Consider the following 15,826-nt stretch of genomic DNA (forward strand, 5'->3'; position numbering starts at 1 on the left):
CACCTACCACCCCAGCTAAACTAAGCCAACACTGACAATGAGCAAGTGATTCGCCACTCCCCCTCCAGATGCCAACCCATCTCCCAAGTCCACGTCGACCAAACGACATCCCCCATCGATCGTGTGCACGATCAGATGTCACAGCCCTCCAGACAATGCACTAAAACAGTTAGTAATAGGTATAAGTTGAGGTTATTAATTGGCGAGGCTGGTGTGTTTCGGGGGGTAGAGAAACTGTAGATACAAAATCCATAGCATTGATAGCCAACATAGATCTTGCTGTAACTATTCATCCGACTAATAAGATATTGCTTCCTCATCAGCTCTAGGTACTATCAAATGACATGGCCATGTTATCATGACCAATGCGGTTACATATTGCGCTTGGCTAAAATACTGTGCCTACTTTTTCTATATCTGGCTACAGATCTAACTGGCGATCTATCGGAGAAATCACCTTTTCCTGATGGGTGATCACCATCTTAGGGATTCGGAGTCGATGACTGCATCAGCCTTCAACATAGAAGACATTGAGAATTGAACGAAGTGGCCCAGCAATTTCCCTTCAACTTCCCAACCCAACCCCATCCTCCGCCAACAATGATGCTGAACCCGTTCTCATGGTCTGACACTGCCCAAATCGCATTGGGCTCGTGCATGCCCTGCCTCCGCCCCGTTTCTTTGCCGGATAGTTTACAGAACACTGCCAATCGACGGCCCAACTCAACGTCAGGAGAAGAACAGTACAACTAGTGCTTGGAAGTCCGGTTTTTTGCCTTTTTCGTCAGTTTTGCTGCTAGCATGTTGCCATTAAAATTCCCCAATGAATCTGGGGCACCAGAAAAGGAAATTTTTCCGGTCTTAGACCGGAAAAAAGACCGGACTGACCCTGAAATTTTGTGTTTGCAAACCCCAATTGTAGCAGGGAATTTTTATGGCAATGTTCTAGCTCAAAAAAAGGGTTGAAAAACCGAAAAACCGGACTTCCAAGCACTAAGTACAACCCCACTGTCAACCACATCCCCTGCACGCACAAGGTCTCCTAGCGGACTCTTCCGATAATGAGCCTGCAGAAATGCTTTCTTTGCATTTGATCCCTCACAGAGGAAGCAGAGGGGGGAGACAAAAACGCAAGTCCAAGGCGAATGCGAATGGGAAGCCTCAGAGGATAACCCTGTTCGGATTCGATCTCTTCGGCCAACCACCACCCATCCAACTCCCACCCGACGACGATGCGCCTTTATTCCGTGTTCACCACAGCAGCAGCGGGGGTGGCAGCACACCCACAACAACACTAACAACCCAAACTTTCGACTCCGACGCTGCTCCTCTCGACATATCCACCATCCAATCCATCTCCGTCTCCAAAGCCACCGAAGCAGCAGAGGCAGAGGCGAAGCGTCTCAAAGAAAAAGAGGAGAGGAGACAACAGAGGAAGGTGAGGAAGGAGATGAAGAGGCTTGTGGAGGCTGGTGTTGTTGGTGATGGGGAGGAGTTTGAGGGGTTTCAGGGGAGTGGTGGGTTGGCGCTTTTGAAGCAGCCTAGTGGTGCTGGGGTTGGTGTGGGAACTACGGCAACTACATCTTCATCAGGCTCTCATTCGCAGTCTCACTCTCGATCCCAACAGTTGACGGAAGGTTTCGGACACTTTGTATCCACCCCCTCTTCGTCCTCCAACAGCAGCAGTGGAGGAAGACGACAAAAATGCAGATCTCGATGGAAGTCTCTACGCACACAACAAGTCAAAGTCAACGAGCGGCACTCATTCGACCTCGGATTCACGTCGTAATCGTTCTTCATTGAGCCGGACCTCCGCATCTACATCTGACCAAGCCCAACACCTCCAATCCATCCCCAATCCCACTGTCCCCAACCCCAACTGGCCTAAATTGAAATCAAAACACTCCTTGACCTCCCAATCAAGATCAAGATCCAACACATCCTCACAATCACCCTCCCTCCAATAGTGTTTGGAAGTCCGGTCTCGTGACTGGAAAAAGACCATAACCAGACCGGACCAAGACCGCAAAAGACCGGACCTGCGGTTACGGTCTTTTATTTTTGAAATGTAAAGACCGCAAAAAAACCGGTTAACGTGAACCGGTCTTGACCGGTTTGGATCGGTCTTTTGTGGCCCCTTACATACCCTTTAAAACGCACCCAAGAACGTACGATTTGGTAAAGAAATGAGAGAGATATGAATTAAAATGTAAATTACTTTTGGGAATAATAGATGTACCAGACTTATTTTATAGAAGCACCAATTCCTAACGGAATTTAACGTTCTTAGGCTCGTTTTGAAGCTATTAGAGATGTTAATAAATTTACCGATTCATAATTTTAAAATATTGGCCTAAAGACCGGTCATAAACTGGTTAAAACTGATGCAGACTGAAACCGGTCTATAGACCGCAAAAAACCACGGTCTGCGGTCTTTTTGTGGTCCAGTCTGGTCTTTTGACTTCTGGGGAAAAGGCAGACCGGTTACGGTTACGGTTAATGCCCCTGGGCATCGAAAAACCGGACTGAACCAGACTTTCAAACACTACCCTCCAATCACCTTCCTCACCTGCGTTCAGCGACGCGCAGGCTCAGATTGTTAGTCCAAGCACCGTTGAACAGGGACAGGGGTTTTTCGATTTGGAGGATGACTTACCTGTTTGAGAAGAAGGAGCGTTCACCGGATGGATTGGAGGAGGTAATGGTGGTGGATTCCCGGTTGGTTGAATCAGTGGTGGCAGCTTCCCAGTGACAGGTTTCAGAGGGGGAGGGGGGAAGAGGACGAGGGATTTCAGTGCGTTTTTGGCCAGACAGGGGGATGGGGAGGACAGTAGGGTTGGGGATGGAGGTGAAGATGTGGTGTGAGTGCAGCATGACCTATATTTTCTCGGGTATCCTGATGTCTTGTTTCACTCCGGATCTGTTAGATATACCCTCACCCGCCTGATAGTACGACCACGACTGCTTCCTATATGCTCATACACATAATTATATATACTGGATGGATGGATAGAGGATTGGTGTAACATACATATGCTTATTTATTTTTAGTATGACATTGCTTATACAACTTATGTACCTTCATTGGCATCTTCGAGGTCAAGGTTTCCTATCACCCCACCACCAATTGCTATATTCAATTCTCTATTTGCAGGGGGCATAGCTCACTTGGGAGAACAACAGACTGAAGTATCTACAGAAAGGGCTTGTATATATTTCCTACCTTTGATCTGCGGTGCCTGGCCACTTTTTTATTTTCTTGTTTGTTTTTTCATAGATTTTATGATCTCAGAATTTTCTTTGTCTTCTGCAATTCTACATGTTATTTATGAGAAAATAAGGGGGGCATAGCTCTGTGTTGAAATGGAAAGCTTGTCTTCTGAACCTTTGAGTCCCCCCCTACTACGATGACAGTTACCAAGCATCATTTCTTTCTTCCTCATGAGTCATGCAGGACAGGCACCATTTTCTTTCTGAAGTTCATAAGCTAGATTTTTAATTCCTTATGGCCCTTTCTCTGGTTGATTGAAAAACATGTTATCATATCCTGGAATAAATGTCCTTGGTTAGTTGTTTGGGGGAAAAAGCGGGACTGAACTGCACCTTGAAAGATTATTTACACAATTCCAGAGACTTCAGCCACAGTGCCTTGGCCTCCTCATATTTCCCTTGCCGTGAATATGTTCTTGCAAGATTTTCCATGCTGGTCAAAGTATTGGGATGTTCAGGCCCCAGGATCCTTTTACGCAGATCCAGAACATTTACTTCCAGCTCTGCAGCTGCCTCATATTTTTCTTGGTCAAAATATGTGACTGCAAGATTTGTCATGTTAGTCAATGTATCTGGATGTTCTGGCCCCAACACCCTTGTACGCAGATCCAAGACTTTCAGCTCCAGCTCCCCAGCCTCCTCATGTTTTCCTTGGTCTGAATATCTTCTTGCAAGGTTTGCCATGCTGGTCAATGTAGCTGGATGTTCTGGCCCCAACACCCTTGTATACAGATCCAAGACTTTCAGCTGCAGCTCCCCAGCCTCCTCATGTTTTCCTTGGTCTGAATATCTGACTTGCAAGGTTTCCATGCTGGTCAATGTAGCTGGATGTTCTGGCCCCAACACCCTTGTATGCAGATCCAAGACTTTCAGCTGCAGCTCCCCAGCCTCCTCATGTTTTCCTTGCTCTGAATATGTGACTGCAAGGTTATTCATGCTGGTCAATGTATCTGGATGTTCTGGCCCCAACACCCTTGTACGCAGATCCAAGACTTTCAGCTCCAGCTCCTCAGCCTCCTCATGTTTTCCTTGGTCTGAATATCTTCTTGCAAGGTTTGCCATGCTGGTCAATGTAGCTGGATGTTCTGGCCCCAACAGCCTTGTATGCAGATCCAAGACTTTCAGCTGCAGCTCCCCAGCCTCCTCATGTTTTCCTTGCTCTGAATATGTGACTGCAAGATTATTCATGCTGGTCAATGTATCTGGATGTTCTGGCCCCAACAGCCTTGTACGCAGATCCAAGACTTTCAGCTCCAGCTCCTCAGCCTCCTCATGTTTTCCTTGGTCTGAATATCTTCTTGCAAGGTTTGCCATGCTGGTCAATGTAGCTGGATGTTCTGGCCCCAACAGCCTTGTATGCAGATCCAAGACTTTCAGCTGCAGCTCCCCAGCCTCCTCATGTTTTCCTTGCTCTGAATATGTGACTGCAAGATTATTCATGCTGGTCAATGTATCTGGATGTTCTGGCCCCAACACCCTTGTACACAGATCCAAGACTTTCAGCTGCAGCTCCCCAGCCTCCTCATGTTTTCCTTGCTCTGAATATGTGACTGCAAGATTATTCATGCTGGTCAATGTATCTGGATGTTCTGGCCCCAACAGCCTTGTACACAGATCCAGGACTTTCAGCTGCAACTTCCCAGCCTCCTCATATTTTCCTTGGTATGAATAGGTCCTTGCAAGATTTGACATGCTGGTCAGTGTTGATGGATGGTTCATCCCCTGCTCCTTCATCCTCATTTCTACTATTTGAAGCTGAAGATCCTCTGCATCTTTCCACATTCCATTTTCACAGAATACATAACTTAATTTGGAATATTCATCATCATCAAACACTCTTTTGAAGCCATTTTCCCTCTCTGACTGGTAATTTGCTTTGATGTGAGATGCAAGCATCCTGTTGAATGCAATGTTCTCAGTTGTCACCTCTTTTGTAACACAGTTTACAAGGATCAATTTTGACACCTGCATCATGCACCTCTTTTGAGACATTGACATCCTATCTCTACTCCATTGATGCATCAATGGATGAATGGTATAGACTTCTGAAGAGCTTGAGCCCCTTTGGATCAAAGAAAAGGACATAAGAACTCTAATTCCTTCATGAAAGAAGAATTCATTCCAACACTGATCTTCTTCCAGCTGAAGCAATTGGGTGATGCAGCTTTTGACATTTTGTTCCAGTTTACTGTGATCTCCTTTAGAGAATTCCACAGCAGCCTTTCTAAAAGCAGCCTCAATGATATTCTCATGATGTAGAAATGCAACAGTTTCAAGAATAAGAATAGCAGCCTGAGCAGCTGCTCTACCATGCCCATCAGATTCCCTGTTTGCTCTTGATTCAATTTCATTAAAAGACAAATCCCATGTTTCATAGACTGTACAATTGTACTGAGATGCCCCCCTAAATGAAGGGTGGTTCATAAGCTTTTTCCTATGTCGCAAGAGATGCTCAGGATAATTGTTAATCCTACAGAGACCAGCTTGAATAGAAGCTCCTGCTTGATCAACAGCCAGGGGCAAACAGCAGAGCTCATTTACAATCTGCTGAGCTATGATGTAAACATTTTCTGGCAACTCAGTCAGATTGCTGGCTTTAACTAAGAGTGATATGGCTTCCTTTTCAGCCATCTTATCAACTTCCAGAGAGTTTTCATAAGATGTGACACGCCCAAGAGATGGATTTCTGCTAGTAACCAGAATATTGCCCTCAGAACCAGGTGGAATAAATTTCTCTACAACTTCAGGTGCACCATCAGCATTGTCAAACACCAGCAGCCATTTACACTGCAGAGATGCAATCCAGATAAGAGCAGACATGGAGGACACAGAGATATTAGCAGCTTTAGCCTCAGAATGAGAACAAAGACCCTTCAAACCAAGAACAATGGTATCTTCAGAAGAAGCATCAATCCAGAAAATGTGGGAGAATCTGCATGCACTTGTCATAAAATCAGCAATATTATGTCAAAGAAACTTACTTTTCAGCCATCTCCTCCACAAACTTTAAACAAATCTGTGTCTTTCCAATTCCCCCCATACCATACAACAAAAATGATTTCCTGGAACCACCTACTTGACCTTGAGGTGCAAAGTGATCCATTAGCCTCTTGAGAACATCTTCACGACCTGTAAATAAAGCACTTGAATTGGGTCTTTGGGGAACAAGGAGTGTATCCTCTTGTCCCCCACCGGCATGTTCATGAACTTCAATCTTGACAAAAAGTCAGATCCATATCTCAACCCATAAAAACCGTGATGAAAAGACACACATTCTGTGCCACATAGAGTGTGGAATCCCTCATAATGACACTGTGTGCTCCCTGCATTACATGCTTGGGCATCAGAAGCAAAGGATGTGAGTCAAAGAACGTAAGAGTGTATTGTAAACACACACCAGGGACATCGCTTCCCCCGCAACGTCAGGCGCCGTTGCAGAAGTCAACCTAGACCTTGTCAAGACGCTATCAAGCAGTGTGGGATTATGAACTCTAACCTCGAATCGCTACGGCGTTTATTAGATGGGCCCTCAGCGATCATGAGGTGATCAGGCAATTCCTCAAAGTTACGTTTTAAAGGATTTTTGCGGGAGCCACTAGGATCAGACATGGTGGTTCGGAAGAGAGAGTCGATGCTGTGCGGCGTCAATTCTCGAAATGGGCTTCACAGCGTCAGCTGACGTTTTTGATTGACATCCCTCAAGGCCTGAAGGGCCGATGAAGCACAGCGTTCATAGAAGTTAACGCCCACTCGGCGTTAAGTCAGCGAGGAAGCGCCGGAACAAATATCGTCAACAGAAAGCGGCGAGAAAGGGAAGCCAAACGGCACCCTTCAAGGTGACGAACAGAAGAAAGGACTGTATCTTAATTCATAGATTTTAAAATGAAATAAGATCCACCATGGAAATGATACTAGAAACCTAAAACAAATGTTAGATGTTGAGTACGCACAAAGCCAAAAGACGAGCACACGTACCTAACCCAGCATCCTAAACCAGGTGTTTATTGCACTTCTGTCACTCATCCTCAAATTGCCTCACACCCCGGCTTTCCATGCTAAAGTATCGTTGTCTGAATCCCACGACCGCCGGTTGCACTTCACGTACTGTAGGAAGATACTGATGACATTGAAGGGTGCCTCAGCTGAATAGCCATGCGGCAGGCGACAAACGATGGCGTCGCATGGGTGATCTTGGTTCTTCGCTGCAAGGGTCTCGCCACGTCACGGATTCCTACAAAAGACCAATCAATTAGGTCATAGTCAACAGGGAGCAAACAGGGAGCAGCTATGTCGTACCAAGAGCAAGAAAAACCCTGGTGGTATCGTTCAATACTTCTGGGTTGGTCCTAGATTAGACATGGGCCTGACAGCACATGGAGAATCGCATTATCACAGGCTTATTGTCGTTAGGGTGAGCCGTTGGTAGAGCCGCGCAGTGCTGAGATCCAGATGGGCGACCAAAGGACAGCGTCGTCACGGAGCACAGGCCAGCCGATCGCCGCAAAAGTGCGTTGGTACGAATGGATGAACCACTCCTTGGTGATGGTGCTTTCCAAAGGGAAGCGTCGCCCAAATTATGGTAGACAGCCCAACATGTTCAGCGTTGCGCGACCGGCCTCTCCTCTGCGGAGTGAGGACCTACACTCCATCGTTCAACGTCCTGGAAGCGTACTGGGCATTCTGCAGCAAGTTGATGAAAGAGGGTGCGTACCGTAAACTTCACCAACAAGGTATCCTCATGCGTAGTCTTAATATCTACGCAAATCCCTCTCCATTCGTCGTCAATCTCTCATTTCATTCGAGGGTTGGCTGGTGCGGCGACCGGGTTTCCATATCATCTGCGAACCAGGATTGCGGCGTTGAAACATTCGCGGGGCACAAGGAAACGACATGGCCTGACTGACGGACAGAGACGGGGGTTGTAAGCTAAAAAATAGCTGAATGAAGATGGATAGACACGTACTGCTGCTACAGACCCGTCCCGTATCGTACATCCCTGGTGCGGTGGACTTTTCAAAACATATAAGTACCCGCTTAGCGTGATCCCCAAATTGCCGAGCTAATTTGACACTCAATAAGCAATTGCCTTTGACAGATTGAGCTTTCACCTGAACGAATGTCGGGCAGGAGAGCCGGACAGCTTAAGTCCCAAATGTCATCGAGCGTAAATTCCAGGAGCGCGAACGGTGGAAGTTGGCGGAGATGATGGACGTCGATCAAATTTGTTGACCAACGTTTGTTTTCTTTCCACCACCATCAACGACGTACTCAAGGACCTGCACCATCGACGAGTGACATCAGCTCGTCAAGCGATGGAGTAAGTATCTTCTTTTTATAATTATAATGATCACGTCCAACTCAAAGTGATCGCCGTCTTAGCACTGCGGATTCGGAGTCGACGACTGCATCAGGCCTGGAAGTTTGTAGGCACCTTGCTTTGGAGTGGTACGGTTGATACGTTCAAGACGTTCAGAGTTGAACGAATTGGCCCCAGCAACCTTTTCGAGGTTCGTATCACCATCCTTGTCTCTCACCACGTCAACTAAACCTCGGTACGCAGACCTTCAATGCGCCAACGCAACGCAACGGCTATCGTATATCCTTTGCGACGTTCGCGTTAACCCTTGTTCTCAATCAAGGCCGGAGCTTATCCCCTCTCTTCTTCCTTACCCCACATACACGACCTCCATCTTGGACCCATTCCACGCTCTTCCTGGGGGTACAGATACTTCTCCGAGGTTTGCCCTGCTTCACCCGCTATTCAAGGGATGAATCTGACCCCACTATCCGCAGAGCCCTGTACCATGACAACACGTCCTTTGAGGGGCGGTGAACTTACGACGTTACGGGTGATCACAATCACATCCCCTTCAATTTCCTTCCGCTTCCAAACCCAACAACCGCTCCTGCCACATGACGACACCAACACGGCCCAAATATCATTGGGCTTATGCATGCCCTGTCCCCGTCCTGTTTTTTCCTCTGTTAGTCTACACACTGAATCGACGGCCCAGCTCGACATCATCAGCAGATGAATGGCCAGAGCCATACGACCCCGCCATCAACCTCATCCCACCGCGCGTTGACGAGAAGGGTCTCCTAGCGGACTCTTCTGATAATGAACGGGGGGAGACGCATATACTGCAATTCAATCCCTGCTGGAGGAGGAAGAAAAGGGGGATGGGAACGAACGGCCCAGTCTATTGAGGGCGGGCGGAATGAGAATCTTCGGGTTTGACATCTTTTGACGACTACCTATCCAATACCCCGCCGATGACGCTGAGGATGCACCTTTATTCCATCCTCCTCACCGCAGCAGTAGTGGCAGCACGCCTACAACAACGCTAATTACCCAAACTTTGATTTCGACGCCGCTCCATCAGACATATCCACCATCCAACAAATCTCCCTCTCTAAGGCTAGTGAAGCAGCCGAAGCGGAGCTAAAGCGTCTCAAGGAAAAAGAAGAGAGGAGGCAGCAGAGGAAGGCGAGGAAAGAGATGAAGTAGCTTGTGGAGGTTGGTGTGGTTGGCGATGGAGAGGGGTTCCAGGGGAGTGATGGGTTGGCGCTCCTTAAGCGTCTCAGTGGGGCGGGACTACGGCTATCTTTTTGTCGTGGTCTCTGTCATTCTCAATCCCAGCAATCGAGAGAAGGTTTCGGACACTTTGTATCCGCCCCTACTCCTCCTCCAACAGCAGAGGACGACGACGAAGATGCAGATCTCGACGGAAGCCTCTACGCGCGCAAAAAGTCAAAGAGCGGTGCTCACTCGAATGGAACCTCGGATTCGCGTCGTAATCGCTCTTCGTTGAGCCGTAGCGTCTGCGTCTGACCAAGCTCATCACACCCTTCCTCCCCAACATCTCCCCAACCCCAGCCGCCCCAAATCCAAACCCCAACACTCCTCAACCTTCCAATCCAGATCAAGGTCCAACACCTCCTCCCAATCACCCTCCCTCCAATCAGCGTTTAGCATCAGCGACGCTCATGCTCAGATCGTCAGTCCCAGCACCGTCGAGCAGGGACAGGGGTTTTTCGATTTGGAGGATGAGCTCCCTGGACGCATTGGAGGTGAAGGTGCAGGATTTCTAGTTGGTCGGATTGGTGGTGGCAGCTTCCCAATGACAGGCTTCGTTGGGACGGGAGGGGGAAGAGGTCTAGGGATTCTGGTGCGTTTTTTAGGGGGGGATGAGGGTCGGGTTGGAGGTGGAGGTGGAGATGGGGTGTGCATGTGAGCGCGCACGACTTACGTGTATTTTTTCGGCTGTCCCGGCCTACCTCTGCTTTCACTCCAGATCTGTTAGATATACCCTCCCCTCCCAGATAGTACGACCATGACTACTTCTTATATGCTTATACACTTAATTGCGAGCGAAGCGAGCAATCCTTCTCTAAAGCGCAAAAGTCCCAAACAAACAAGAACAAATTCCGTATTCGCAAAGGTCGAAACTTTTGGCGGGGAAAAACAGTGTTTCACGAATATCTCATGCATTTCAATATCTCTTCAAATGAAACTTGGCAAGTATGTTCAAGTAGTGTACTTTTACACAGCTATCACAAAAAAATGCACCCTGTCTTATGCATTGCATAGTAAATTAGTCATCATGCATCAAATTTAGGTGGCATTTACAAAAATCTTCTGATAAGAAGATAAGAAGAGCTAGACTTATTTGAACATTTGTATCAGAGTCATTTTGGATGTCTTATTACATGGTTTTTTTGTTGAGGCTTCCCCCCATAGGCTGCCGTAGCATTCATTCTGAGAGACAGGACCAAGTCATGTGAAGTGGTGTCACTTGGCCACGCAACCCACAAAGCAGTGGCAGCTATTGACTTTGCTTTATTATCCAAAACTCTAGAAATACTCGAGTGCAACAAACTAGTTGTGCAAAGTGAGCCTAACCCCCGCAGGACTCGCGGATCCATTTATATTATAAATACTGGACGGGCGGAGGGTTGGTGTATTCTTACGCAATTCTTACGTATGCTTTTTTTTCAGTTTGACATTCCTTGCAGCAAGTTAGTGCAGGTCGGAATTCAACGTTCCCTTCTATCTATTATCATCTAAAAAAGAAACCCGAATTCTTATCATTTCGAACTTTTTACATCGGAGTAGTAGTATTACGTGGCCTAAGTACTTATTACCGCAGCATAAGCCCATGAATCCTGGCGACGTAAAACTGAGAAATTTATGAAAGAGAGGTTAGAAGAAGAAATTTACTGTAATCAAGGTTGCACAGTCAGACGACGTGCGCTTCGAATGTGGCAAACATATGGGGGTAAGTACCGTAGACCAACCACAAAAACTCCCCCTCCGTTTATCGTCGATCCCACGAGGAGTGGTTGACGGGCAGTGGATAGACTGCTCGCGTTTAGGTCACCAATTCGTTTGACGGCAACATCAAGGTGGCGAATGGTTAGCATTCGCGAGACACGAGGAAGCACGCCATCATGGCGCTGAAGCGACCGAAATCGGTCAACGCCAGTCTCTTCTGCACCGTGATACGCTTCTGTGCCCAACTTGACGTGTCCCATTTGTCGACGATGGCCTCTTTCTCGACCTCTTTGCGGACCTTTTTCGTACCAGCTCCTCGAGGCAGGCCTGACAGTTTGAGGGGAGTGAGTGTGAGGTGCTTGTAGGGACTGGGTTGGCGGGGAATACCCGTTGTTGGGCCGTCGATGATGGCCTGTGTGGAAGCTTATGGGAGGATTCTGAGGAGACATACGCGGTTGTGGTCGATGATCTCCGCGATGACGGCGATCTTTCCGGAGAAGGGGACAGATTTGAGGAGGACGACTGTTCAACGTGTTAAATGATTTTTCTCGAGATTCCATTTACACAATGACGTACCTCGCCCAACCTCGACAAAGCGCTTGGAGTTTGATTCCTAAGGCAAGAAAACAGCGTCAGCCCAACGATCTTCTGTCCATTTTCTAACACAATCATCTCCAACAAGGCAACGTCATCCAACCCCATCCAACCCAATCTACCCCTTCCACCACAATCTTTCCCTTCTTTCGGGGCATGGAAACCTTGGAAAGGTTCCTTGCACACTTTGGCGGAGAAACGGCACTCACTGTGCTCATATTTTACTTGAGGGGGTCGCTGGGTCTTGAAACCTTGTGAATGCGTGGCTGTGGCTGTGCACAAAACCGACTGCTTCATGACTAGCGTCTTCTCCGACCATGAAGACGTTGTTTATATCGTCGTGCTAAAATGCGTGAGTTGAGGTATTCCATGCAAGGTGAACTGTAAGACGCATGATCAGGAGCTCCGAAGAAAGTCGATGATAGAGGGAACATACCTTGAACCTCAGCGACAAGACGTGGTTAACCGCGTCTCCGTTTTCTTTGGTCCCAAGTCACTTGAAAGTGGTTGACGCGTAGAAAGGGGTTGCACAAGTATATGGTTCAAGGCAAGGTTTTCGAGACCCATAGAAACCGGCATCGTTTGACTAACCGGACGACAGAAGGTTATCAGCAAAACGAAGTTGAATGAACTTAAGGGACACATACTGCCTGAATATCATGTGTTCCCGATGCCATAATTTCCCCCCCCCTGAATGCACACTCACACCAAGTTTCGAGCGCAGGAGCTAAACCGATTCGAGTTCCTGGAAAGGCGGATAGTTGGCAACGGGAAAGTTGAGCTTGTATCGGAAGAGCCCGAATGGTAGCTAGATTGTGGGCGTAGAGTTGGCGGAATCGATGGTGGTTGAGGACGCCGTTGTTCGAGTCTAGTATTGGTTCGTTTATGCAATCGTCCTTTCCAGTAGTCCTTTACCAGCAGAATGTGTTGCGGCTTGTCCCCAATGAGAGGTTTAACACCATAACGAATAGCCCCCGCGTCAGCGTTGGTTCATCATCTGCGGGACGGTGTGTTCGTTTGTGTAAACTTGACGCCTCAGAGTTGCCACGTCAATGACCCTGCAAAGCGACAGTGTGATTAGCTCGTCACCGAGGGCCAGAGGTGTTGGAGTCATACCCAGGACAAGAGAACATGCAAGATGTCTCCCAGCGATTTACATACAGGACGTGGTCCAAGGCGATCTAATGCACCGTAGAGAGTCGAGTACGTCGGACGTTGATGGTGTTTTGGTCGATCTTAAGCCTGACCAAAAGAAACCACGGCCACAACAAAGCCAAGAGCAGCAAACTGGTACCGGGGTTTGTGAACTGCCCTCTGGAAATGAAGACGCTTCGTCTAATTATGATGAGAGCTTGGTTTGGAGAGCGTGAAGTGATCGGTCAAAAAATCAATGTTCATTCCTGCGATGAACCATTGGTTTTGGTTCTGCTCCTCCACAACTACCCTCTCCTCTGCACCTCATCAAAATCTCATTTCTGCTGCGAGTCGTCCTCGGAACATCGGCGTAGAGACCGGAGCTTAGACGGGCAGTGTATATGCTGCTTGAGATTGCGTCACAAAGGGAGAAATTATGGACGGTGACCGTATGCGTCAGCAAGAGACTTGAGCGGCACTGGATGACCGGCGAGACAAGTCGTCAGCGAGAGGAGGGCTGGATGGATCTGATAAACACGTACTCGATTATTCATTAGCTCCGCCTGCCATGACCTCTCTAAGAGACCGATATAAGTTTGCGAGTATGAGCTTGACATGCTGGTTGAGTTTCTATGGGCTAGTCTGTACGTGTCTTAGCAGGAGATGGTTGTTGGAAGAATTGGCGCTCGTACCTGGGGTACAGCACTGGCCTTGAAATTTAACCCTCCCCCTACACAGGTATCCTTTCCTCTACAGCTCACCAAACATTCCTTCCTTCAATAGACATGCCAGACCCATCGTCAGCGGAATTTGAGGTGCGTGAATCGAGTCCAAGGGACGACGCTAACTACAAGTGCATTGTCAGGAAACTGGTGTTCATCGGAGGGGGAATCAATGATAATGAAACCCTACCTTAACCCTTCCGTTTACGCAGCGAATCGGGTCGTCCAGTTGTTGTCGATCCCAACTTCGAAATGTAATTGCTAGAAAAGTCACCAAGTAAGTATCTCATCCCAATTTATGTAATAGCCATGTCGAACTTACAATGACCGCATTCGGGCGAGCATATTTGTTGGAGGTGATAATGGTGGTGGTCGAGGATGTCAACGTTGATCAAATTCATGTTGACCAACGTTTGTTTTCTTCGCGTTTCTTTCCACCATCGTCAACGATGTACTCAAGGACCTGCACCATCGACAAGTCGCATCAGCTTGTCAAGCGAGCAAGGTCATGAAGTAAGTTACTTGCTTCTTTGATTCAATAATTAAGTCTAACTTACGGTCATCACCATCTTAGGGATTCGGAGTCGATGACTGCATCAGGCTTCGACGTAGAAGACGTTGAGAATTGAACGAAGTGGCCCAGCAATTTCCCTTCAACTTCCCGACCCAACCTCATCCTCCGCCAACAACGATGACGACCCCTTTCTCATGGTCCAACACTGCCCAAATCACATTGGGCTCATGCATGCCGTGCCTCCACCCCGTTTTTTCATCGGATAGTTTACAAAATACTCCCAATACCAATCGACGGTCCAACTCGACATCAGGAGAACCAGAATCGTACAACCCCGCTGTCAACCGTATCCCCCGCGCACGTCCTGACGAGCTCCAAGGTCTCCTGGTGGATTCTTCCGATAACGAACGTGCGGAGACCCTTTCTTTGCACTTGAACCCCGGGAGGGGGGGGAGACGAAAACGCAAGTCCAAGTCGACTGCGAATGGGAGTGGGAAGCCTAGGAGGATAACCTTGTTCGGGTTCGACTTCTTCGGACGACCACCACCCATCCAACTCCCAGACGACGACGACGCTGATGATGCACCCTTATTCTGTCCTCACCGCAGAAGTAGTGGTAGCACACCCACAACAACGCTAACCACCCAAACCTTCGACTCTGACGCCGCTCCGCTAGACATATCGACCATCCAATCCATCTCCGTCTCCAAAGCCAGTGAAGCAGCCGAGGCGGAGCTAAAGCGTCTCAAGGAAAAAGAAGAGAGGAGGCAAAGGAGGAAAGCGAGGAAGGAGATGAAGAGGCTCGTGGAGGCTGGTGTGGTTGGTGATGGGGAGGAGTTTCAGGGGTTTCAGGGGAGTGGTGGTTTGGCGCTTTTGAAGCGGCCTAGTGGTGCTGGTGCTGGTGGGCTCTCAATCCCAGCAATCGAGAGAAGGTTTTGGACACTTCGTATCCGCCCCTCCTCCAACAGCAGAGGAAGATGACGAAAACGCAGATCTCGATGGAGGTCTCTACGCACGCAAAAAGACAAAGTCAACGAGCGGCACCCACTCGAACTCGAATGGAGGTACCTCAGATTCATGTCGTAATCGCTCTTCGTTGAGCCGTACCTCCACCTCTGCGTCTGACCGAGCTCACCATCACACCCCATCACACCAACCTATCCCCAACCCCAACCCCAACCCCGGCAACCCCAAGTCCAAATCCAAACACTCCTCGACCTCTCAATCCAGATCAAGATCCAACACATCCTCGCAATCACCCTCCATCCAATCACCTTCCCTCACAGCCTTCAGCGACGCTCAGATTGTCAGTCCAAG

The 15,826-nt window shown here is 48.2% G+C and overlaps 5 protein-coding genes across 5 annotated transcripts; 1 reads left to right on the plus strand and 4 right to left on the minus strand.

Moving 5' to 3' along the window:
• Positions 1–8,645: 8,645 nt before the first annotated feature.
• On the minus strand, positions 8,646–9,292 carry LACBIDRAFT_333456 (uncharacterized protein; the record flags this gene model as incomplete). The annotated part of the gene is made up of 3 exons (XM_001888096.1): positions 8,646–8,768; positions 8,950–9,027; positions 9,110–9,292. 3 exons carry the CDS (start codon positions 9,290–9,292, stop codon positions 8,646–8,648), a joined length of 384 nt encoding a protein of 127 aa, XP_001888131.1.
• Positions 9,293–11,687: 2,395 nt separating this feature from the next.
• On the minus strand, positions 11,688–12,158 carry LACBIDRAFT_240096 (60S ribosomal protein L14; the record flags this gene model as incomplete). Its single annotated transcript, XM_001888097.1, has 3 exons — positions 11,688–11,957; positions 11,997–12,067; positions 12,122–12,158. Coding segments are annotated over 3 exons (378 nt in total), but the record flags the coding sequence as incomplete, so codon positions are not given.
• A 425-nt stretch (positions 12,159–12,583) lies between these two features.
• LACBIDRAFT_312337 (uncharacterized protein) lies at positions 12,584–12,800 on the minus strand (the record flags this gene model as incomplete). Its single annotated transcript, XM_001888098.1, has 2 exons — positions 12,584–12,725; positions 12,787–12,800. 2 exons carry the CDS (start codon positions 12,798–12,800, stop codon positions 12,584–12,586), a joined length of 156 nt encoding a protein of 51 aa, XP_001888133.1.
• A 907-nt stretch (positions 12,801–13,707) lies between these two features.
• Positions 13,708–14,396, minus strand: LACBIDRAFT_333458 (uncharacterized protein; the record flags this gene model as incomplete). Its single annotated transcript, XM_001888099.1, has 5 exons — positions 13,708–13,790; positions 13,966–14,003; positions 14,035–14,120; positions 14,186–14,256; positions 14,318–14,396. 5 exons carry the CDS (start codon positions 14,394–14,396, stop codon positions 13,708–13,710), a joined length of 357 nt encoding a protein of 118 aa, XP_001888134.1.
• Positions 14,397–14,686: 290 nt separating this feature from the next.
• On the plus strand, positions 14,687–15,490 carry LACBIDRAFT_312338 (uncharacterized protein; the record flags this gene model as incomplete). The annotated part of the gene is made up of 1 exon (XM_001888063.1): positions 14,687–15,490. The coding sequence occupies one exon, from the start codon at positions 14,687–14,689 to the stop codon at positions 15,488–15,490; it is 804 nt and encodes a 267-aa protein (XP_001888098.1).
• Positions 15,491–15,826: the final 336 nt, after the last annotated feature.

This window comes from Laccaria bicolor, genomic scaffold, assembly GCF_000143565.1.
Source record: "Laccaria bicolor S238N-H82 LACBIscaffold_51 genomic scaffold, whole genome shotgun sequence".
In the NCBI taxonomy this organism is placed as follows: domain Eukaryota; kingdom Fungi; phylum Basidiomycota; class Agaricomycetes; order Agaricales; family Hydnangiaceae; genus Laccaria; species Laccaria bicolor.